The following is a 25,003-nucleotide window of genomic DNA, read 5'->3' as shown; positions in this document are numbered from 1 at the left end:
TGGGGCACCCAAACACCACCCAGTACTTCCATCTTCCCCAAGAGGTATTTTAGTTAAATCTGTACTCACTCTCCTTAGTTCTTCAAGTAAAATGGCACAATCCATTTCACGTCTTGATTTAAGCCTTAAGCAAACAAAAGGGGATTTTTTGGGAGGCAGGCGATCAAGGTGGAGAATAGAGAGAGGAGTGAAGTTCGTCAAGCACTTGCTCTGTGGGCAGACCCAGTGCTGAGCACTGGCCTGGCAAGTAATCCTCCATGCAAACTGAGGCGGGGGGGAAGGGACTGCAGTGGCTGCAACCCCATTTGTGCCAGTCTTCCTTATCAATCTGAACACAGATTATTTTTTTGAGTTTTCACAGCATCACTAGAAGATTAGCCCAGTTGGAATGCCCTCTATTCCTAAATATATCATATGCCTCTTGCAAGTAAAAAACAAAGAAATAAACAAAGAAAGAATATTCAAGGAGAAATAGCCACCACCACTTGCAATATAGCCCAGGATCCCTGGATTTTGGGAAGTGAATGTCTCAACAGCAGCACAAAGTTCTCTAACCCCCCTGAATGTGACGTGCGCCTTCAGCTCCTGGCATCCCTTTTGCCTGCCAGGTGAGCCTCATGTAACATTTACACTGGATTTAATAGGAGAACATGACATGCGCTGATTTTCAACAAACTCCTGTTCTTTCAGAGGAAGACTCAGGGAAGAAAGCAACTGCACACCAAATCCATTTCTATTTTGGTACCCTTAACACATTCCCTTATCTCCGTGGCCTACATATCATTTAACAAACTGCCCGGCGATTCTTGCAGGGCGTGGCGTCATGACTGATTTAAAATCCCCGCATTGCTAAAACTGCATTGTTCTTCATCAAGTTGAGTCATTTTTATGTGAAGTGTCAAGCTCCCTAACAAATAACTCCTGCCAGACAAATCAAGTTCCTCGTCTTAGAGCCTCGGCTAAATAGTTTATAGCTTTAATCTGCTCACCGAGGTGTGCAGTCTATGACAGTAATTATAAATGCAAGGAGAAATTATAGCTGAATGCTTTAACTGCATTAGGAGCCGTTTGATGAACAATCATGAGCGCCTGCTCATTTCCAACAATAGAGGGCAAGTTAGTGTCAATGCATTAGAGAGATCTCAGTTCTGCACGGCTTTTTCTCCCATTTACCACGGAATGTCACTTGTCTCCTATAAAGTAGGAAAAAAGCACCGTGGAAAGCTTTAAACTTGATAGTTAAAAAAAAAAGACAAAGAGAAATGTAGGGGAAACTGTTTATCATTGTGACTTCTTTTCTTTTCTTTTCTTTTTTCCTGTTTTATTTGGCCGTAGGTTGGGTTTCAAATTAGTTCGTTAAAAGTAACTGCTTGTTTACTTATTAGAAGCCTTTTAAAAAAATCCTTCCTCAAGTGGTTTTTGAGAAATCTTTAGAGAAAATGACTTCTTTACATGAAGGGCAAGTTCAAAATCGGCCCAGGCAGAAGCTCCAGTGGTCGCGTGTGTCCCTCCGCCGGACCCCCGCTCCCCCTCTGTATCCACCTAACCTAATGACGCAATTTAGCTCTGTATTTTCCCCTCCTCACTTTTGCAGAAAGACGTTTTTAATTTAGCTGAAGAATTACACAAATATATTTTAAAGACATAAATCCATATAAAAAATATGAGCTAATTAAAACATTGCACTCCCTGTCGCTCATGGATTTTCAATTTAGCGAAAGAAAAAAGAATTGCATCTGGTTAAATGAAAAGATGATACTGATGGCAGATTGGAGTAAATGAAAAATAATGTTACTCTATATTAAAGCACCAAATTATACACGTCAGGATTGAGCATTCAGAAGTCCAAATGAGGGGGGAAAGTGCCACAGAGACGGAGATGCGTCGATGCGCAAGGGGAGTTAAGGCAGATCGCTTGGATAAAATGAAAACATTAAAAGAGATGACGCATTTGTTTCTCACTGCGTTAGAAATGCTGTAGTCTCGTAGCTGACCCTGTTTCTGAATTCTCATTTTGCTTCCCCAAAATGAGAGTCAGGATGAGGATTTTTAAAAAAATTGTTACACATTTATTTTCACTGGAATTTGGGTCATTTCTTGGTTAGACCCTTATGGTAAATGTCTAGTTACCTAACTGAAGAAGGAAATGACAATAGAGTGAGGACGCTTTGCTTCATCCCGCAGGTCAGTCCCAGGTCCTTGAGTTGCAATATTTGGTTTGCAGCTGGAGCCTCCAAGAGGCCCAGGATTGCCCTTGCTCATCTGTCAACTCTTGCGCCACGTTTTACAGCCTTTTCTCTGTAGAACGGATATACACCTAGCTTTACGCAGCGCCTAGAAACCTTTTGGCAAGGTGGAGGAGAAGCCAAGAGGCGGAAAAAAGTTGATGAGTGTTGGCCGGTCCTGGGTTCAAATCCCACCCATATGCTTACTGTATGTTCCTGGACAAATCATGAAACTCTGAGTTCTTTGCAAAATGAGGATGATATGAAGAACCATGCCTGGCTCCTAGGAAGAAGCCAATACCTGGTAGCTTTGCTGTCTTTGCTGTCGTTAGAATCAAATAGCAGGTGGAGGTTTCCATGGGGGCCCCTGCCTAAGTTATTCATTAGGTCAACCAGGGAAGATGCTGTGGGTTCTCTGTACTTCAGGTGAGGCTGAAGAATACAGTATGGGCCTGTAGAGACCGTCTAGATCTTTCTTTTCTTATGAGCCTACTATGTGCCAGGCTTTATAGAAAAGAATTGCATACATTTAGTTAATGCTCACAACTTTCCCATAGGGGAGGATTATGTCCGCATTTTATAGACACTGAAGTGGGGCACATCTTGGAGCGAGTGGATGCATTGGGGTTTGAAGCCAGGCCCGAGGGCCTCAGCAGCCAGAGTTCTTCCCCTAACATCACACTGCCTCTGAAACCACCATTCCCCTCCTGGGCTTCCCCCCAGGACTGAGCAGATGCCCTGCTGTGTGCTCCATTCAGCATTTACCCCAGAGCTGCCCATCAACATGTCTGCCACTAGCCTCAAAGGCAGCCTCTTATCCTGGTCACTGGTTTATTCCCTGGGATTAGCACAGTGCTTGGCATGGAGTGATGGCTTTCTAGATAGACGATAATGAATGAGTGAGGCTCAAAGATCATGGGAGCTTGGAAAAGTCACGTGGAATCTCTCTGCCTCCTTTTTCTCCCCTGTAATATGGTTGAATCAATCCCTACCACATAGGACTATTTGTGAGAATAAAGTGAAATAACGTTGGTGAAGTGCTTGCTGCAGGCCCGGCACATTTGGCTATTATAATCAGCATGACTACTGGTTCACCATTATATTTCCATTGCTAAATAGTCTGCTGCATAGTGAAAGCACAACCAACATTTGTGAAGGATGAAAGAAATGCGGAGAGGGAAGACAAGAAGGAAGGAAAGGAGAAAGGAAGGAAGGGAGGGAGTGAGGAATATTTATTTATTGGATGAAGGATGGTTGATGCCTCTTATAGACATTAATTGGTCCAGCCCATTTTGCTCTCCCCAGACTGCCATATAATCCATGTTGTTAGGATTGCTAGATTTAGCAAATAAAAATACAGAATGCCCAGTTAAATTTGAATCTCAGATAATAAATACTTTTTCAGTATAAATATGGTCCATGCACTATTTAGGACATACTTAGTCTAAAAACTTATTCATCATTTATCTGCAATTCAAATTTAACTGGACATCCTGTATAGCCTGTATTTTATCTGGCAACTTTACATGCTGTTCACCATGAACATATGTTTTTATCAAATCATCCACAACAAAGGTGGCAGCTTATTGGACTAGAATTCATCCCCGCCAATGATTTTAAGGCTACGTGTGCTGCTAAGCTTGTACACTGTATTACACAGGAATATCTGTAATTTCAACTCCTTATGTATTTTAGACTCCCTAATTTTCTCTTTGTATAATTTCTATTTTTCAAGAGCATGTGGTTTAAAAGGCATATACAAATACCTATTGAATTGTTTTAGGTTACTTATGTCCAAGAATAGGGATGCACATGTAATATTTTCTAATTACTTTTTAATGAGAAGTTGAATTTCATATTTGGCAGAGAATTTCGCAGGATTTAAGACATGGCCAAGAAAGGAAAGAAAATTCAGGTCAAAGTTTGTGTCTTACAGGGAACATAGATATGGTAAAGCTGCCAAATTTTCCGTAAAATCTTGACCATGCTTTCTAAAATGTCATGTCATTTTGTACAATTTGTGCTATCATGCATACCAACTAAAACTAGAGTTCCAGATACCAGTGATCTCAATCTGTGATCATTTAAAAATATATATGCATGATCATAAGCAGTGGGCAAGGTATTACAAGAACGGTGTTCTGAAAGATGGCCCCGAGGTGGAAGAATTCTTCCCGAGGTGACCGAAGCATCAGAAAGGCACCTGTGTGCAGCTCAGGCAGACTGGAGTATCTTTAGTATTAACACAAACGCACCAAGTATCCACACCATTTTTTGTATACACACAACTCACGTGCACTCGCATCGATTTGAATGAGTCTCAAATACGCAAACCTGTTTTTCTGCAATCCTCTCTCAGAATCACAACATCTCGGTGTTTAAATAAGGGTGGAGCTTTGGTTTCACATAATGATAACTCTGTAATCTGGTGCTTCAAAGCTCCAAATCAGAAATATTTATTCTGTACAAAAGCAAAGAGAAGAGAAAAGAGCTATCCTATCTATGTATTTAACAGATTTGTAAGTATCTTTTGTGTAGGTTTTTCCAAATTATTGGTTTACCTGCACTTCCCTTGAACAACAGGTGTGTACATTTCAGATTTTGACTAAGGCTTTCTTTTTCTTCCCTCTCTATTTACATATCACAATGTTTTGGCAGTGATATTAATTTTTTTTAAAAAAATGATTACAAACCTAACAGGTGGAAAATTGGTCTTTATTGTAGCACAAATAAACAGTACCTATTTGTCCTTTTCACCACGGTTTGGATCTACCAATAAGGGACTGGAAATCTTTCTCTTCTCTCTAGGTATATGTATATATCCACCCTTCTTTTCTTTGAAGGACTGGAAAAGCATAATAGCAAATTACATAAATTTAAAATGTTATATAGCAAATAAGTAGGATGTGGCAAAGCCCCAAGCTCACGTATAGATTCAACAGATGCATTTTGGCTTTTTTTTCCCAGAGTGTGAGCTGAACAAATCATGCTTGGAAAGCAAGAGGTAAATCTGCCAGTAACACGTTTTAATTATCATGATAAAAACATGCAAACAAAACAATAGTCTTCATTTGGGCCCAGATAGCCGTTAAAGTTATAGGATGGTGTCCTCCATCAGAAGCTCTTAGATCTTCTCACTGAGGGAAAAGTCCCAGATCAGAGGTTTTTAACCCTTTATTTCATTTTGACCATCCTCACTCTCAACAAATCCCTCCACCTGACGTGAAGTGAGCCTAAAACCAAACATGTGGAGCCCCCTCTCCACCTGGAACCCCACTAGTGCCTATACTTTTGCAGCTTGATCCAAAAGTCTCCGACTTAAATGCTTTGATAATAGGGGCTCGTGAGGGCTTTTGTGTTAAGTTATTACTAGTTGTTCATATCTTATTGTGAATTAACCAAAAGAGCTCTTCTGTAACCCAGCGTGATATAAATGGAACTGGCAAGTGCCGAAGGCTTAAGTCAGGTTGGGTCTTCATCCTGGGTTACAGCCAGGGGTGGAGCACACTCTGAATATGTGAGAGAGTCCCTAGCACGTGGGGGTATCATGCTGGAGGGGAGAGAAAAGGAAGTAGAGAAAATACAAAAAGGGAGATGAAACAGACTCATTAAGACCCAGACTTGCTTATGTTTAACATTTGAAAATGGCCCGTGTGACTAGTCTGCCAAGGTATTTGACCTCAGTCTCTGTCCTCTTTCCTGGAGGTGACATAGATAGTCTGGGCACTGGTGACTCTACAAGGCATAGAATTCCTATGATACGTGATGCAAATTATCTTGAAGCTGTGGGACCCCATGTGCATTGGCAATGGGTGTGCTGAAAGCCACTTGTTTCTTTTTGTAAAATAAAATCTCAAGGGCATGCATTACATCTATCTTTGTTAAAAGTGACTTCTGATATTAGTCTGTTCTAAGGAAAACCAAAAAGTGAGAGAAGAAACTAAGCCTCTTCTCTTTTCATCTCATTGTTCTGCAGAGAAGAATATTTTTCTACCATCTGACTACAGGGTAGATGCTCTTTCGGAGGAACCCTAATGGAGATATAAAGGGAAGGGAGCGGAAGGTAGCAATTGCTGAAAGTAAGCTGCAAAAAGCATTAATTACAAGTAATAATGATAAAGACAACTTTAAGCTATTCATGAGCTGATTCAGAAATCTCTGTATAGCAGCTGCCCCCAGGAAATCTATAGTCTTTATTCTGTCGCTCACCTTTTTTTTTAAAAAAAAATCACTTTATAAGTCATTAGCATTGCTGTGGGAAGGTGAGATGGAGAAATGGGACAATGCGGGAAGTTAGTACTTATTAATTAAAATGAGGTGTAGCCTTGGCTGGACCTTGAACCTTGGGCCTTGGGTAACTGAAGGGATCACATATCATGAAGCAGTAATCTGTGACCTCCATCTCTCTAAACCCATCTTATTCTATTTCCCAACACTAAACTGGAGAAATTGAGAGAATGGTTAGGACTTATTTGTCATGTTCTAGTCTTTCGTAAAAATAAGTCCTATTCCAGCAGGCTACTGTCCTCTCGGTATTGGGAGACATTAGCTGCCTCTAAACAGACCCATCTCCCTTCGAGAAGCTCCTCACAAGGCCACTGTCACAATCACCTGGGAGCAAACCCATACCTGCAGGCTATTCTTCATCCACGTCTGTTACAAACTGTGAATGGTGTTCGGGTGACTTGCTGTGCGTTTTGCTTAGGTGGAGTTTTACTGCGTGTTTGCTCACAAATGTCCGACAGCACAACTTACACTTGAATTTAGAGTCTGTGTCCTCTTCGCCAGCTATTGTTTCCGGAGACCTCTGAGCCGACGACACCCGGGAAATCTCTTGCTCCACCTTGCTTTGCTGTTCCACGGCCATGCGGGTCATGTCCTTCATTTGGAAACCTAGGTGAGACTCTAAGTGACTGATGTAGGTAGAAGGGGTTCTAAACTGGGAGGCACAGTCACTGCAATAAAAGATAGGGTGTCCTTTGTCCATGTTTTTTAGAAATTTTGTCCCGCCTGTTTTCCTAAGTTGGTACTTGACGTTGGCCAGCCAGTGGCTGATAGTGGTCATAGAGAGTCCCGTAAACTTTGAGATCTGCATTCGCTCTTGTGGGCCCAGATCGGACAGCAGGTATTTGCCCTCGGATGTCTGGAAGAGGCTCGAGGCAAACTGAGCTTGCAAGATCAGAAGATGCTGTGGGTTCCAGTTGGACTGCCGGCCTTTTCTCTTATGCAAAGTCGAGACTTCGCTGGAGACATCCTCAAAGCGCCTGACATCCATTTCCAGCTTCATGGGAGGGACCCTCGAGGAGGCGGCAGGCTTTGGGGTGGTGGCTTTGGGGAGGACTTTGACCATGTCAGCAATGTCAGACAGAGCATGCTTCTGAGGTGGGGACGTGCAGGATTGTGCTTGCGAGGACTCAGCTTTCTTGCTTTTGGACTTGGTCAGGTCGATGGGCTGATCATTGTTCTCAAACAGATAGCGCCTGGACACGCTGGCCGGCCTCGAGGAGACAGGACTCAAAACTGGCTTGTCCATGACGCTGAGATTCGACTTGTGAAACATAGACATTGTGCTTGAGCTTGGGCTGGAGCAGGAAGGAGAGCGCAAGGGTTCCGTGGCTTTGCCCAGGTGATTGTTCAAGACAGACTGCAGGGCGCTTAGCGGGTTGATGCACGGCAGGGCCGAAGCATGGTTGGCGAGGGCACATCCGTTGCTAAGAGAAGACACTGGCTCCAAGGGCTGGGGCTTCTCTTTCTCACCGCCCTCTTTCATTAGCTTGTCCTCCTCTTTCAGGAGACAGGGCTCAGCCGTTTTGGATTCTGCAGGGGGTTCGCTTTTGGAGAAAGAATCCCCCTCATTGTGGCTGAAAGAGGACGCCTCTTCATGGGGACTTTCTTTCCCACACTCCTTCACGACTTCATCTTTGTCTTCAGGCTCCTTCTTAACTTGAGTGTATGGGGCCAGGTTCGTGGGCACAGAAACCAGTGGCATGACTTTCCACTTTGGTGCAATTGGCCTTAACTTGTTGGAGAGATTGGGCCGAATCTGCAGTACCTGGGACCCCATAGGCAAAGATGGCTTGGTGCCCTCCGACAGCTGGTAGGCTGCATGGATGCTGGGGTATGCGCTCCAGCTGGGAGCCCCATTTTGGGCTTTGTTGATGGCTGTGGTAACAGTATTTTCCAAGGACTTCAAAATGTCCCCTCCACCCTTTGTACCATCTTCCAAATCCTCCTCCCTTAGATATTGATATTTTATTGTAGGGTCTAAAGGTTTTTGTAGAGGGTCTTCGTATTCCTCGCTTTTCAGGACCTTCTCTTCCTTGTTGATCTCGTCTGGCTTTTCTTTTTTACTCTCTTTTTTCAATTCAGTTGTAGAGGTTGTACAGTCAGAAGCTGAATTACTTGATGGCTTGGGAGTCAGAGAATCACTGTTTGGGGCATCTGACAATGACTGCATTTTCTCCACAGCTAGGGGGTCTAACACCAGCTGCTTCCCTTTCTTGGAGGCAGAGCTGGTGACCTTGAGAAAGTGACCTGTGACCATCATGTGGGTGGTGAGCTGCTGCAAGGTGTCGTGGGAGCTCCCACACTCCATACACTTTAAGATCTGGGACTTGCAGGCTTCAAACTGCCAGGTGTAACTGGCGCCGTTTTGGTAGCCATAGCGGTTGTTGGAGGACAAATGCAAGTTGGCATTCTTCTGAGAAGAAAACGAATCTGCAAATGACCCTGTGGTTGAATCGGGGGAACATGGCCGATTGACATCAAAGACGCGTTTCTTTGCCGGAGTGACCATTTTCGATGAAATGGTTGGTACTGGCTCCTTCAAAGGCACTTTTTGGTAATGTTTTGTTTTTATCATGTGGACGCTCAAATCTTGGAGGGAATCGAAGGAGTCGCCACAAAACATACATTTCAGAACCTTTTGAGCATCCTCCTTGTCCATATCCTGGAAAGCCCTTTTCCGGGGCTTTGAATAGCTCGTGGGTCTAAGCTTGTCCTTTTTGCGGTTGTCATCTTGATAGTGGCCCGTTTCGTTCATGTGCACAGTCAGCTCGACCAAGGTGTCATAGGCAGCACTGCATTGCCGACACCGGAATCTACTGGCCCCTGTGAACACAGTCCCACACATCTTACTGCTCTGCCGGTACAGCTGGACGGAGCTGAACAGGCTGGGCTTTGACACAGATCTGGAAGGCAAGTTCTGCTGCAGGCTTTTAGACAGAGCGTCTTGGTGCCAATCAAAATCAGTCTTGTTGCTGCCATTTCGGGTGTCACAATTCCTCCTCTCGCTGTTGGACAGCTTGAAGCCGAGACCAAGGCCTGACCAGTAGGAATCAGACAAGATGTTGGCATAGACAGCAGTCATTTTATCCATGCAATTGTGGGCTTCATTTGGAAGCTTGGGGTGCATGCTTGCTTTCTTGTCTGAGGCATCTCGACCACAGACGCTCTTGATGTCTGACACCTGATCACTGGCATCGCTCAGCAGAGACTCATTCTCAGCATCCTGATTGGACAAATGACTTCCTGGAGAGTTCTGGTAGCTGAAGCAGCCTTTCTGCTCTGGGCCCGTTTCTAGCTCCTCGTCTGTCCCTGGGTCATTGCTGCCCTGAAGCTGAGCCACAGAACCACTGTCTTCCTCCTCCTCCTCCTCTTCTTTTATTTCCTCCTCTTCCTTCAGCTGTTCCTCCTGGGCGTAGCCTGCAAGAGAAGAGGAGATGAAATCACAAAACGGGTTACATATTCCATCCCAATTTCCCCACTTAGACTAAGCGCTTCCTACACCGAACTGAATAGCAATTTAATCCACACTTTTATGAACTGCAAGCAATGGAGGCAGGAAAAAGCCAAATGATGTCTTTTGTGCTATCTAATGCCTTTTTAAAAAAAATTGGCAGGAGTCGTAATTCTTTATAAATGCCTAGAATCCCAAGTTAATAATTTTCATGTTTAAGGAATATCACTCTAATACTCCTCTAACGGGACAGTCGCTAAATTCACATGTATGATTTTCAGGAAAGCTGGACTGAAGTTCAAATCCTATCAAAGATACATCTCTACAGAGAAGGAGGTTGGCTTATGGGAAAACTAAGGCTTGACCCTCGGCATCTCCATGGTAAGGTTTACCCAACTACTTGGATATATTGGCATACGATTGTCTTAATAAATCATTATTGAGTTCTCAGAAGTAATTTGAATACACAGCCATTATATTTTTGATAGCCAGTGTCTTTTTCTTATAACATTTCTCTTTGCAGAGAGTGGCACAGCAGGAAGAGAAATGATGGAATATCAAATAAAATCTTCCATTGATAGCCGAAAAATTATGTAAGCTCAGCAAATAGAATGATTTTAAAATAATAGCAAATGGTGTTAGAATGGGAGATTTGGGGACTATCCTATTATTCTCAAACAGGTTTATGAAGACCTTTTCAGACAAGGCTGAAAATGCCCTCTCGATCTTGTGCCTGTAATTTCAAATGCAGTGTGATTTGTGGGTTCCCGTCATGAGATGCCAATTATATGTTTGATTTGTAGATGCAAAATGCTATTGGGGATGCACGCTTTCCCTTCTCTGAAAGGATTTAGGACCAGTAATTGCATAGGGAAAATGAAGGCATGAGAGAGCGGGTGCAAAGGGAATTAATGGGCAAATATCCATCAATGGAGATGAGGAATGTGACTATTTATGCCTATGCACTCATTTTCTTCACCTGGCCTTTTCAGAGCCTCATGGATAAAATGCAACCAAAGAAGTACCCAAAGCAAGGGAGATTCAGTCTTCGGTTTGCAAGGCCTGCATGATCTCAATACGTTATTTTCCTTATGAGCTCCTATCTCCTCTCTCAGTGCAGGTGCGCTTGGGAGAAACCCCAGGGCGGTGCTGTTATTTCCATTCACCAGGGATGAAGCTTGGAAAAGGGGTGATCATGCATTGGAGGTCTGTCCTGCGAGGCAGGGAGAGAGTTAGGAGAGAAGGGGGGTTGTTGGAAATAAGGCAGCTGCGGTCAGGAACTCCAAAGGCTCCTGCTGCTGCTGAGGGTGAAGGCTATTTATTGAGCCATTATTGAAGAATCCTAGGAACTCTGCTAACCGCTGCAGATATATTTTTTAATTTCATTTAATATACACATGAAGTAGAAACTATTATTTTTATTTCACAAATGGGAAAACTCAGGCTTTAAGGTTAAGAAATTTGCCCAAGGCCGCACAACCGGCATCGCAGTCAGCTGAACCCAGTCCGTTTGATGAGAGAATCCATGGTCTCATCCACTAGGCTCCACTCTCTTTCTGTTACCAACCAAGTGAATAAGAAAACTTTACAGAGACCCAAACGTTAAAGGTTAAGCCGTGGAATTTCATTGAAATGTCACTAAATAGATAACTACCTTGCAGGTGGGAATTATGGGGATACTGGAGACTGGAGCCCATGATTTTAAGGGCACGAGAGCATAAAACAGATGAAATGTAAAAACTGAGTCCGGCCACCAGCTTCATGGTTGTTACTGGTTTCATTATTGTTACTGCTGTTGTGTTGTCTTCTTTCCCAGCAAGCTGACAAGGGGATTCTAAACTGGTGCTGCTGATCTCTAGTTCCATAAATTGATTTGAAGAAACAAAAGCTACTCAGTCTAGTCAACAACCATTAAGAGGTAGTCACTACTTGCAAGAAAACCCCAGTTTAAAATAACTGATTGGCTGAATCAGACCATCCCATCATCCTCATCGCATTTTCTTTTTCCTGGACTAATTTGTATGTCTGCAAATTAGTATTTGGTATGTATGTTAGTCATACCATTAAGTTCAAGGAGAAAGTCTGCTATAAAATTAATAAACAAATTGTTACAGAGCCAAACAAAATACTCCAAAGAATCAGGCAAATTTTATCAATTGAACAGAGCCACTTTTGAGAATTAAAAGGGCTTTGTTCCTTGTACACTAGGACCACACGCATTAGCCAGGACTATTCCAGGCTTACTAAGACATGTAGTCACCGATGGGCCATATGATTACAGAAACAAAGGAAAGTGTGTGTGCATGTACATACACACACTTGTGCACACACACACACGCATACACACACACAGAGCAAGTGGGTGATTCTGGGGGAAGAAAGAGGGCTTTCTGTCATCTCAATTGGGCACAGGGTTGATCGATTTTATTCCTCTCAGTACTTTTCGTGCTTAGCACAGGGCCTGACCCTCAGTAGGAAGTTGGGAAGTAATTCATGTTATTTTGTGTGTGTGTTGATGAAATATACATGCATGCATGTATACACGGGCACATGTGCGTGTGCTCACAAACGCAACCTGCCCAGCCAATACAGTCACTTTCACACAAGGAGAAAAGGAGTGTTCTTTTTTTCTGCTGCCATTTGGAAGCTGAGCTTTCCGGACCAGCTCAACTTCACAATCTACTTTGTCCTTCTAAATGGATTCCCCAGAAGAAAAGTCGGAGACAGCAAAAGCCTCCCCCACAATACAGATAAAATTTTCTGCTTAATTAGGCATTGACATGTTTACTATAACCTTTACAGAAGAGGAACTCGTGCTGAGAGACCCTTTTTGTCTGTTTTCTTCTGCAGAACAGACTAAATCTCCTGCGCCCGATAAGGTAACGCATTGAAAAGCCTCATAAAAAAAAGTGCCAAAGCATCCGTCAACGTCAGTGTATTTCAACAATGGCTGAAGGTTCCAAGGAGTTTTTAAAAACACATTTTAATATCGTACATTTAAAACTGTTCACTTGACTTAAGTGATTTTGTTTGCCACAGGCAGCCGAGGCGAGAGAGAAAAGACAGCCAGAATATGGGCGATCTGGGTGTATAATGAGTCTCTGTGTCTCTCGCGATCGATGATTTGTTTAATCAGATTGCATCGTGTGTAAATCTTAGTAAAGTAGATGAGTGGCAAGTTTATTCTTATGAGTACTTATTTAACAAAAGAAAATGATCACAGTGATGCGAAGGCACAGTGAGAAAGCACTGTCCTCTGTAGATCCTCCTTGCTGATTTCTGGTTGAAGACCAAATTTTGTGGTGGCCAACGTCTCCCTTTCCAACCTAAATTTCTAATTTCATCCCTTCTCGCTGCCTGGCTCTGGCCCCAGGAAGCATCCCCATGCCCAGGGCAGCTAACTCAGGCGCAAACCCTGTCAGTTCTGTGTCTAAGTGACTGACTGGAGAGACCATTTCTCCTCCACGCCAGGACCACCCCTCTGATGAGGCCACCATTATGGTTCACTAGGGTGACAAGGCGGGCCTCCTCTTTCTATTTCCTCCCATCTGTTTTTCAGAGAACTGCTAGAATATTCTTAGTTGAAGGTATGAGGGGGTGACATTGCTCTGTTTTAACTCCTGCAGTGTCTTCTGCTGCACTTAGGATAAAATTCAAACCCTTGGTGGGGTCTCTGAGAGCCTGTGGGAGCCGGCTTCTTCCTCCCTGCTGTGTCCTCACTGCCCCATCCCTGGTTTCCATGCTTAAGGCTCAAACCAACCTGCTCCTTCTCAAAACTGCCAACCCTTTTCCTGACTGTGGCTCTTCATAATTGCGATTTTTCTGTCTGGAAAGAGTTTCCTCTGGACCCTCGCATCGTTGGTTCCTTTTTATCCTTCAGTTCTCAGCTCAAACGGCCCCTTCTCAGAAGGCCTGTCGTGACCAGTCTCTCTTCTGTGTAACTCTTGATCACATCCACCTACTGGCTGAAACCTCTGTGACACTCACATACTCTGCAATCATCTTGCGTGTTTATTGATTGTCTCCTCCCACTAAATGTAAAGATAAAACGTCTGTCCCCAAGCAGACAGAGACATTGCTTCTCCCAGCACTCAGATCACACCCCGGCACAGAACAATATCCACAACTACCTGAATAGATCATGAAGGATGAATAGATCATGCAATGAAAGGGTGTTTATTCCAGTTGCAAACTCTAGCTCCACTTCTCAGCAATGCTGTTAGCACCTGTGATGGGAAAAGCTCCCCTCCCCGCCCTATAGATCACGTGTGAATTACAACCATCCTGATCAACTTTTCTCCATGATAAAATCAGAATATTTCCATAAATCATCTTTTCAGAACAACGCAGCCACCAGCTTTCCTGTTGCCAGAAATCCTTGAGCTATGGATCTCAACTTTTAAGGATGAAGGCTGCAAATCAGTATCAAGACTGCAAAGCAACAGAAAATACACTCTTACTCTGAGCAGACTTTGATTCAAAAAAGATTCACACACGGGAACTTGGAAAGGATGGACTAATTTTGTCATGGATAAAGCCTGTTAGCTGTTCCGTGAAACATGTTACACAGATATTAGAGTGGTCTTCTCTAGAATTCTGATTTTAAAAAGGAGAAATGTCACTGTAGAAATATGTTGTATATGCTGCAAATTTTTTACTCCATTAGTACATGGGTAAAATTCAGAAATAAACTCTTAAATTTTAGAAATTTCCTCTTAAATCAAAGATTAGAAAAACCAAAAGGGAAACAATTTAAAAAATTGCCACTTCAATTGTTCCAAAAATGTCTAGTCAGAATGATTTAAATGAAATTGTGCAAATAATTCATGGGGGGCATGATGTTAGATATCAGATTTTTGCCCAGCATACGTTTTTGTAGTTGCCTTGAAAATCCACAATAGAGTGTTTATAGGAAAAACACTGACAGTTTTTAAAGTGGCAGTAGAGGTGGAACAGCTATAATCCGAGAAGAATATAAAACTCAAGAAGGCTGATTTTCAAAAACCAAACCAGAATTCAACCAAGACTTCATTTAAAAACATATCTGGCGGTGACAGGATCATTTTTGCCCATCCACCCCACTAAGTGACAGTTTAAAATCACATGAAGAGGGCCGGCCTGTTGGCACAGTGGTTAAGTGCACATGTTCCACTTCGGCGGCCCGGGGTTTGCCAGTTCGGATCCCGGGTGCGGACATGGCACCACGTGGCAAGCCATGCTGTGGCAGCGTCCCACGTATAAAACAGAGGAAGATGGGCACGGATGTTAGCTCAGGGCCATTCTTCCTCGGCAAAAAGAGGAGGATTGGCAGACGTTAGCTCAGGGCTAATCTTTCTTGAAAAAAAAAAATATGTCACATGAAGATTCCACAGTGTACGGTGCAGACATAAATAAGGGGATTGCAAAAATCTCTCACCGTATACCCAGTAGGTACACTAAATGATGACACGGAGGAAGGCCTCCCTGTCAAGAGTCCCTTGTGTTTTGGTGAGTGCGGTCGAGATGTCTGTTAATATGTATATTGTTATTGGCACTAATTGGCACTCTGGTTGGCAGGCTGAGTAAAGTGATAGAGGATTTAGTTTAAGGAGGCTGAGCTACGTCTCAGTGGTGGCTGGTCCCACAGTGAAGGCCCCTTGGAGGGCTGTGTTGAGGGGATCTGTCTACTTCAGGAGGTGGTAGACTAGAGGGCTGTGGGGATCCCTGACACCATTCCTGAGCACAGACTTCACTTTACAGAAAATCCAGGTACCACAAGCCAGAGCTCAGCCTCCCTTCAGTCTGGAGAAATCATCTAAGGTCATGCGCATGTCTAAACAGGACAATTTTCAAGAGGAAAAGCAAAATTCAGGGCATACGGATTTTTATTCCTGCCACACCACATAGAACTCATTAACGTAAGTGTGACTTGTATGCACAGATCAAGTGAGAAGGGCTTGTTCTCTCCTCTCTCTAAATGTTGGAACCAAACAGATAGAATTCTTTGTTTAAAGGAATGTTGAAGATGGAGTGAGTGCAATGACAGAAAGCTTATCCTGAGCCCATAAGTGCTCTGCAGAGATGGATGGAGAACTTTCTTAAGGTCATTAAAAACAACAACATCTCTTTTATTATTTCCTGCAGACCATTCAGACAATTGGAATGTTTTACATGTATGATGGATGCAGATCAGGTGGGGTCTGTATGGAAAAAAGAAAAGCCCATTGACTTAATATGGTCTTGTTTGTAGGCACTTCTTGGGCCTTTGTCACAACTCATTGGACTATAAAACTGTTTTCTAATCATGCTTTGTGACTTTCTCCACATCTTGGTCATGAGCAAAAAAGGATTAAGCTAGTCTAAGTCAGGAGAAGTGGACACTCTGTCATCTCTTTGTGGTTCATCTGTTTGTTCATTTAATCAAGAAATATTTATTCTGCAGCTATCACATGCAAGATACTTTAGTTGAGTTTCTTTGGGAGCTCCATCACAGGGGTTCTCCACAGGCCAAGGAGGGTAGGGAGACGACTTATGGAGAGAAGTTGGACACACCAGAGTCGGGGAGGAAAAGGTCATGGAAAGGTCATGGATGACTGGAGGAAGGCAGGTACTTTAAATGGGCAAAGTAGGCCAGATGGGAGAAAAATAGTCCTCAGTTGCAAAGGTAGATAGCGCTGGCACTCGGCTAGATAGAGAGACACAGAGGAGCTGTGCGTGACTGGAAAGTTTATGCCACATTGAAAGAATCCAGCTGCTACTCAAGGAGCAGGCATGGGGTCTTAGAGTTGTCAGGTATGTTGTTTGGTCAAACCGTGTAGATGAAACCAAATGTGTCTGGGACCCATCCATTTGCAAGCTCTGAACCAAGGGAGTCAGGGAGGCAAAGAGTTTGAAGATCTGGCATACTCTTCTGGTGTTTTCTCACGCCAGCTCTTTGACCTTGATTCCTCATCCGTCAATCCCAGATAGGAGTGGCCATCCCCTTCCTGACTACCTCACAGGGTCCTGTCAGGATAAAGGAGGAAATGGAAGGCAAGGTGTATTGTAAACCTTTGCTACTCAAAGGATGGTCCTTGGACCAGCGGCAGCATGACCTGGGAACTTGTTGGAAATGCAGACTCTCAGCCCCACCCAGTCCTATTTCAAAAGATCTCTGGGGGATTCCTATGCTCAACGAAGTTTGAGAAGCTCTGCTGTAAGTCGCAAAACTGTTCATTAGTAGCAGGCTATTCAGCAATCTACTTCTCTCTGCTTCCGTTCCTATGTGTATGTGGGTACCAGCTTTGTGAAAAGACAATACAACTCTGAGAGTTCCAGCCCCTTTCCTCTCCAGGGACAAAAAGATGAAATACCTGTGACTTAGACAATTGCTCCCAGTTTACACTGGGAAACACTGAGCAATAGAGAAATAAAGGTCGCTGATTCAAGGGCTGATCAGTTAATGAAGAGATCCGACGGCCTACTGGCCATGGGCTCAGACAGACTTCAGTTCAGACCTGCCACTTACTGCTTAGACTTGATCTTGAGAAAATTACTGAAACATTCAGAGGCTCAGCTTTCTCATCTATAAAGTGAGGATAAAAATAGTATCTACTTCATAGGATAGTTAAGAGTATCAACTATGATAGAGTGTGTAAGACACCAAGGCGGCAGGACTACCTCCCAGCTTCCCAGGCCTGTTCTGGCACTTAATGAACACTGCCCATCCTGATCTCCAGCCTGAACCCACAGATGGCTGAAATCTGTTGATTTTGGCCATCTCTCTGGTCCCTAAATCCTGTTCCAAGCCAATAGCTTTTAGATGATATTCGCATTAGATACAAAGCAGCTTTGTATGTGTCATGCATAAGAAAAGAGCTTCCTCCAGTTTGGGGTTTGTTACCTAATATTAAATCATTCATACAAGAAGCCAGCGGTATGTGTGCTGGGAACTTCTGCAGAAGTGATGTGCAAACATCGGACAGCAAGTTATTAGGTCATTACCCGTAACGACAATGTCTGCAATCTTCAAGAAATAAAGCAACCCACTATCTGAGGGAAAAGGTCTTTGCTGGAGGCCTGGGGCTTGCTTTGAGAGAGATGACGAATGCTCAAAGCAGAAGGTCTCCTGGAAAAATGCTTCATATTCAGCTCCCTAGAATTTCTGTCCTGCATGTCTTATTATTGGGAGGTGTCCTGGTGACAATTTTAAAAAGCAGAGTAAGAGAATATTCATGGGGAAGGGTGAGAGGGGGCCACTTCATAAGCTTTCTGGTAGTTCCAGTTCAGAAATCATTATCCCAATATTATCCTCACTCCAAGAGAGCCATAAATCAGGAAGAGGGGATAAAACAAAGCAAAATGAAGCAGGGACAAAGAAACTACACAATCAGACTGATACTTTCCTACCAAATTAAGAGTTTTAGGCTTTGACTTTTCAAGCGGTAGCCGCTATTTTCAGAAAAATGCGCATCCTGATTTTATATACATTTTCCCCACATAGGGATATATAAACACACTCACACACGTATCGTTCTTTCCAAGACTGGAAAGTTTGGAGAATTTTTTTTGCCAAGAAAAGGGACAGTAAATCATTGTCCAGAACGACCTTCAGAAAGTCTATGAAGCCGATGCACCATCTGTATTTTTTCAGATATATATTCCCATTTTCCTTGAAATAACATCATTAGCACAGCCATCCCACAGAGCGAGAAGGTGATCTTCTTTCCTTCTTGCCTGGCTTGAAGTCAAACATCTTTTCTTTTTTTTGGCAAAGGCTGCTTCTTTCTCTGAAATATTTCATGCAGATAATGGATAATGACCACTTCTCATTGCCTTTTCTCGAAAACGTCTAACTGCATTAGCCAAGAATGGACAAATTTTAACCTGCTTCTTTTGCTAAGTTCATGGCTGTGACCACTTCCCATTAAGAAAGAAAGAAGAGAAAAAAGCTCACTCTTTCCTCAGAGAAGCTAAATTGGCACTGTCAGAAAGCGATCTGGCCTTTGCTTTTGTGGTGAAAAGTCTTTGCTGTCTCTGGAATCACAGAAGTCCAAGGTCAAAGACCTTTCATGTCTTATGGCCAATTCCTCAGCCAGGCAAAGGCTTCCTTGCCCTGGTATTCCTCAGTTCTACGATTAATGGCTCAGATTTTGGACCTTCCAATTCTTCATGTTGGAGTCTCCACCAATATGACCATTGTGACCAGTCTGCCTGAGGACCACGGTGTACAGCACTCCGTCCCATTCCTCCCATTCCGGGAATTGGGCAGGGTTTCCACCGTGGTACGGTCTGATCAGTTCTAAGGACTGGGGAGAACTTTCTAGTTTAAGCTTTTGCGATGTACTGTCATCCTTTTATCAACGCTTCAGTCAAGTAAGCACCCAACGTATACTTCAACACCTTCAGTGATAGAGAACTCCCAGATTTGAGGCAGCTTAATCTCTATTTTAAAAAACACTAATAGCTAACATCCACTGAGAGCAAATGTATGTCTAGGAGCCAGTGGGCTAATTTCTTTATATATTTTACATTATTTGATCCCCACAATAGCGCTGTATGTCTTTTAAGTTCCATCTTAACGGATGATGAAATTGACTTGCAGAGAATGTTAATTAAATCTCCAGAACCACATAGCTGAATCCGGACTTGAATTTGGGTCCATTGGACTCCAGAATCCATGCTGGATTCTTCCCTTTCCCTCACTCTCTGTATCTAACTCATCAGCCAGAGATGTCAATTTGATTTCCAAAATAAATCTGTCATCCATCTCCATACCGCCACGGTGGTCCAGGCTGCCACCATCTCCTCTCTGGTAAATGCCGTTGCCTCCTCCTTGGTGGCCAGTTTTGCTCTCCTGCAGTCCATTTCCCTGCTTAGCAGTGACAGTGACCTGCTAAATGGAGGCTCAGCTTCTTCTGTGTTACCCCCTCAATGGCTTCCCTTGGCACTCTGGTCCCATGCTCCCTAATGCAGCCTGCAGGCCCTTAGGTGACCTGTCCTGCTTCCATCTCAGACCTACCCATCACTGTCCCCTTTGCTGAGGTCTCTAAAGCCAAAATTCTCTGCCTGTTCCCTGAACTCACTGAATTCTTTCCTCCTTTAAGGCCTTTGAAGTTCTGTTTCTCCTACATGGAAGGTTTTCCCCTTTTCTTATGCCAAATTCTTTCTCATTCTTTTAGTGTCAGCTCAAATGCCCAGCTTCAGAGGGGTCATCCCTAATAAGCTAAGTGCTGCTCACTCCCCCCGAATCCCCTATGGCCAAAGTTATTTTCCATCTCAGCCCCCATTTTTTTCTTGTATAGTCCTTATCTTAATTTGAATTATTTTATTATCCTATTCATTTGATTGTTTGTCTTCCCAATAAGATTGTAAGTTTCCTGAGGGCAGGTTGAATCTATCTGGTTCAACACTGTATCCTGTTATCCGGGGCCATCTTGTTCAGATATTTGCTGAATATAGAAAGAAATAAATGACTGATTGGACTGATTGATGAATGAGTGATTGCATCAGTAAGGCATGGTTTTCTCCAGCTGACAAACTTAAATTTTCCTCATTGGTCCCAATCCATATCCACACCATCAAGAACAACAAAACAGCCTTGGGTGGTTGAGGAATCCGCACAGTATGGGCTGGTCCTCCTGGAGGCAGGAAAGTCAAGGACCAATGGAGTGTGGATTCAGGGGCATCAGAAAGACTCTTTCCCCCTCAATTCTGAAAGCTCTTTTTTTTTTTTTTAATGCTTTTTGGTGAGGAAGATTGGCCCTGAGCTAACATTTGTTGCCAATCTTCCTCTTTTTTTTTCTCCCCAAAGCCCCAGTACATAGTTGTATATCCTACTTATAAGTCCTTCTAGTTCTTCTATGTGGGATGCTGCCACAGTGTGGCTTGATGAGTGGTGTGTAGGTCCGCACCCAGGATCTGAACTGGCAAAACCCAGGCCACTGAAGCAGAGCATACAAATTTAACCACTACGCCACCGAGCCAACCCCTGAAACCTCTTAACCCTCTGCTTCTTCTTGCCGCAAACCCTACAATTTGACTTTCTTTGGGCATGAGGCAGACAAAGAACTCATCTCTGTAAGACTTATTCTCTTATCTTGCCTTTGTACTTCAGGGTGAATGAGTTTATTAGACCCTTTCCCGGCAGCTTGTTTCTGTAGAAGAACACGTGGCCTAAGAGCCAACTGGATCACTGTCACACTCTAATCTAGTGATTCTCAACCGGGAGCGAGTTTGCACCCCAGGGGACATGTGGCAATGTCTGGAGACATTTTTGATTGTTAGAACAGGAGAAGAGATGTTATGGGCGACTAGTGGGTAGAGAAGCTGGGGATGCTGCTAAATACCCTACAATGCACAGGACAGCCCCCACAACAAAGAATTGTTCAGCCCCAAATGTCAGTACTTGAGAAATGCTGCAGAGTCAAGGTCAGCTGTAGCTTTGGGAGTTGGCGATGAGGAGGGGTGATACTCCTCATCTCTCTAGTTGTCAATGAAGCCGGGGGCTGCATGGAGGAGAACACTGTATTGGTAAAAGAGAACTAGACAAGAAAGGGTGTGTGCCAGCCTCACAGATGTCACAACATGGAATTGAAGAGCACAGGGTCTGGGGCACAGGCTGCCCGGGGTCAAATCCCACCTCTGCCACGGCTTACACTGTCGTCTTGAGCAAACTAACAACCTCTGTGGGTCTCAAATCTTTATCTGCAAATTGGAGATGATAATAGTACCTGCCTCAAAGATGATTATGGGAATTGAGATAACTGCAAAGAACTCAGAATGCCTGGGAATAATAAGCCCTCGATATATATCCCCTCTTCATTATTATTATGAGAACAAAGGCTGAGTCATGAAGAGCAACATTATGGTGCTGGACTTCTCAGGATATTTTGTATTTACTCTTTCAAGTGTTGCCTGAAAAAAAGAAATCCATCAGGCTCCTAGCGTTATTCTCAATCAATTCCTTCTGGATTCATTTAAATCCCCTTATCAGATTGAGCATTTTTACACTACAAGAAACAAACAAACAAAAAAGTTAATGATGAAAGAGATTAGCATTTCTAAATAACTCCAGTAACTCCGTCAAATAAATCCTGACCTATTTCAGTTCTTAATTAACTAGGTTACCTTTGAAAGGAGGCAGCTTAGATAAAACAGCAAGTCTGAGCTGGGGCCAAACCCGCACTGGACAGCTGGATGAAGCAGTTCTTGGAATTGGCTCAAATTCTGGGAGATACAGAGAGGGCTTCGATCTTTTCGAATCGACAGTTTGAATAATCTAATGGAAAATCCTCCAGGGTTTTCTGACCCTTTGATTTTAGGTTAGGCTAGTTTAAGAATGGTCTTTTCAAAGCTTCTCATCTTTTCTCTGTCCCTACCTCTAAAGGAGATGGGTAAATAGGGAAAGTCTTGAGGTCACTACGTCAGTACTCCCCTCTCACAAATAGGACCAAATGGGCTCTTCTCCCAGGAGAGGCCAGTGGGAGAGGACAGAGTTATGCGTATCGAACATCCTCCAATGGTGAGCAGATAGTTGGCTCACCAGACATCCACTGTCTTGTCCTTAATATACTTTCTGGCTTTTTCTCTGTTTTATGCATTTCCCTCTGCTTTTTAAAATGTTCCGAAGTTAGTTCTCAGCCAGCTCCCGAACCACTCCCATGAAAGCTGAATTCTCCTAAGAAATAATAACATATGTATCTTTTTTTCTTAACGAAAAAGGGGCAGTATTCAGCTAACTGATTACTGAATTTGCTTTTGGACGTCAAAGATATTTTTCTTCTGCTGGAGAAGTTATAAGAAAAAGAACCAGAGCTTTCTGATCTGGAGGAGGATGATTAGGTATGGGCTGAATTATTGGAAAAGCATCTTCTTATATGAGGCCTGTAACACCTTTGAATGACTATTGGGAGATGTAAAGGGAATTAGCAGTCATCCTTAAAGACAGAGTTGAAAGAGGACATTGGTGACCTTTCCAGGTCTTGTCAATATTTTGCTAATTTTCAACATTTAAAAATTAACTTTGCTGGGCTGGCCCCGTGGCCGAGTGGTTAAGTTTGCGCGCTCCGCTGCAGGCGGCCCAGTGTTTCGTTGGTTCGAATCCTGGGCGCGGACATGGCACTGCTCATCAGACCACGCTGAGGCAGCGTCCCACATGCCACAACTAGAAGGACCCACAACGAAGAATATACAACTATGTACTGGAGGGCTTTGGGGAGAAAAAGGAAAAAAATAAAATCATTAAAAAAAATTAACTTTGCTAATTTGTGGGCAATGCTAAAAAGATCATCAGTATTCCAGGATTATATCTAGACAATATGGTTGCTCTCCAGTCTGTTAAGCGTGGCTGGGATTGGTGCCACCCAGATCGATGTGTGAGCGCCGACTTGTCTCAGTGAATCACCTTGCAATAGTGGCTTATTTAGTTGGTTCAGGCCTAATCTAAGCTAATAAGTGATTGGCCTTCTCAGTTTGATTTGATGGTTAAGAAAGTAAGGGTCTCTCCTTTTTCTTTTTCCTGCTTTTATACATAAGTATTCATCTCATGAACTGCTAATAGCAAGTAGAGAGAGAAAGCATGTGAGAAGGCAGCCTGAAGAGTAAGCTAACATACACAAGAGCACAGAGCCAAGAAAATTGCAATGAATTGAAGCTAGAACTTTGATCAAACTCCACCTGAAGCTTGACTGTCTTTGTACTTTTAAATTTCGTAAGCAAATAATTCCCTTTGCTTAACATAGTTTGGGGTGGGTTACTTTCAACTGAGACTTTCATGATATATCTATTAGTATATGCACATTTCATAGTTTTGTGTAGCTGTTACTTTACAAATTAGATATATTTTTATTAACATGCACACATTAACCTTGCTATGTACTAACATTTTGCATGATATACAACGTTTATTCCTTGGTGTGTATATTCTTTGGCCCCTAACAATTATGATGGGAAAATATTATAACATTTTCTTGTTTGACAAAGTATAAGGTAATCTCCTTTTGCTATTCTGTCCATTAATTAGCCACGTGATAAAAAAAGTCACTACTGTAAAATTTGGAGTTGGCATTCATAGTCAAGCTCCTAATCCATGTTACTTACACATTCACTATTTCTAATTCCAAGCCCACTTTACATGCCATCTTCTCCAGAGGCCTTCTCCAAGCAACCCAAATAGAATCTCCCTTTCTCTGTGATTCACGGGACTTTACTGATATCTACTACTGGACAAATCAAATTGTGTTCTTGATCCCATCTCTCAGCTGGTAAGCTCTTTAAGAGCAAGGGGGCTATTGGTGTTTATCTTTGTGTGTCCAGCACTGGAGTTTTTGGCACACAAGGATTCCATAAATAGTCCTCTCTCCTTGCCTGCTTTGTGTTCTATGACTTTACATAGATGCTTGCATATTTACATAGGGTAAATAGAACGACTGAGACAATGTTTACCCAAGGAGGGTCCCAGCTCCCAAGGGCACACTGAATTAGAGACACATGTGGGCTCCCGCCACTCCCCAGTAATACCCAAAACATTCCTGATGACTCAGCTCGGAGTGATTTTGCTCCCTGGGGACATTTGGCAATGTCTAGAAATATTTCGGTTGTTACAACTGGGGAGCTGGGGTGGGTACGCAACTGATATCTAGTGGGTAGAGGCCAAGGATGCTGCTAAATGTCTACAACGAACAGAAGAGCCCCCACAACAAAGAGTGACTTGGCTCAAATGTCAACAGTGCCAAGACTGAAAGACCTTGCATTGGAAATCTTTCTCCCCAATTTGAACATGAACTCCACGAGTGCAGGGGTTTATCTGTCTCGTTCATTGCTGCATCCCCAGGGCCAAGCACAGTTCTTGAGGTGGCTATTGTCTGCTTTTGTGAGAACATCATCCATTCCCCATGGTGGGCCATCTTTGGTGGGGGTGCCTTCCCTCACCAATCGTTCCCTCTGCTTTTGCAATTTGGGTGAATTAATAATTGAAATCATCTCCTCTCTTCGTGTTAAAGTAGGGAGGATAGCTGATTTTATCTTTTAAGGCATACGATAATTTGGGTGGGACTGACATGAGAAGAACATTGTCAGATCC

General features: G+C 43.2%; 1 protein-coding gene across 8 annotated transcripts in view; it reads right to left on the bottom strand.

Annotated features, from left to right (window-relative positions):
* TSHZ2 (teashirt zinc finger homeobox 2) overlaps positions 1 to 25,003 on the bottom strand; it is a 439,178-nt gene that overhangs the window by 173,234 nt on the left and 240,941 nt on the right. For 5 of the 8 annotated variants that reach the window (XR_011531206.1, XM_070589581.1, XM_070589583.1 and 2 more), the window contains exon 2: positions 6,855 to 9,929. Coding sequence is in view for 7 of the 8 variants with exons in the window: in XM_070589581.1 (XP_070445682.1) it covers positions 6,862 to 9,929 (3,068 nt within the window). In the remaining variant the exon portion in view is untranslated. The remainder of the gene's footprint in view (positions 1 to 6,854; positions 9,930 to 25,003) is intronic. The other 3 variants (XM_070589585.1, XM_070589586.1, XM_070589580.1) reach the window with 1 other exon arrangement.

This window comes from Equus przewalskii, chromosome 21 (assembly GCF_037783145.1).
Source record: "Equus przewalskii isolate Varuska chromosome 21, EquPr2, whole genome shotgun sequence".
NCBI lineage: Eukaryota > Metazoa > Chordata > Mammalia > Perissodactyla > Equidae > Equus > Equus przewalskii.
The sequence above is the reverse complement of the archived record's forward strand: the minus strand, read 5'-3'. Positions and strand labels throughout refer to the sequence as shown.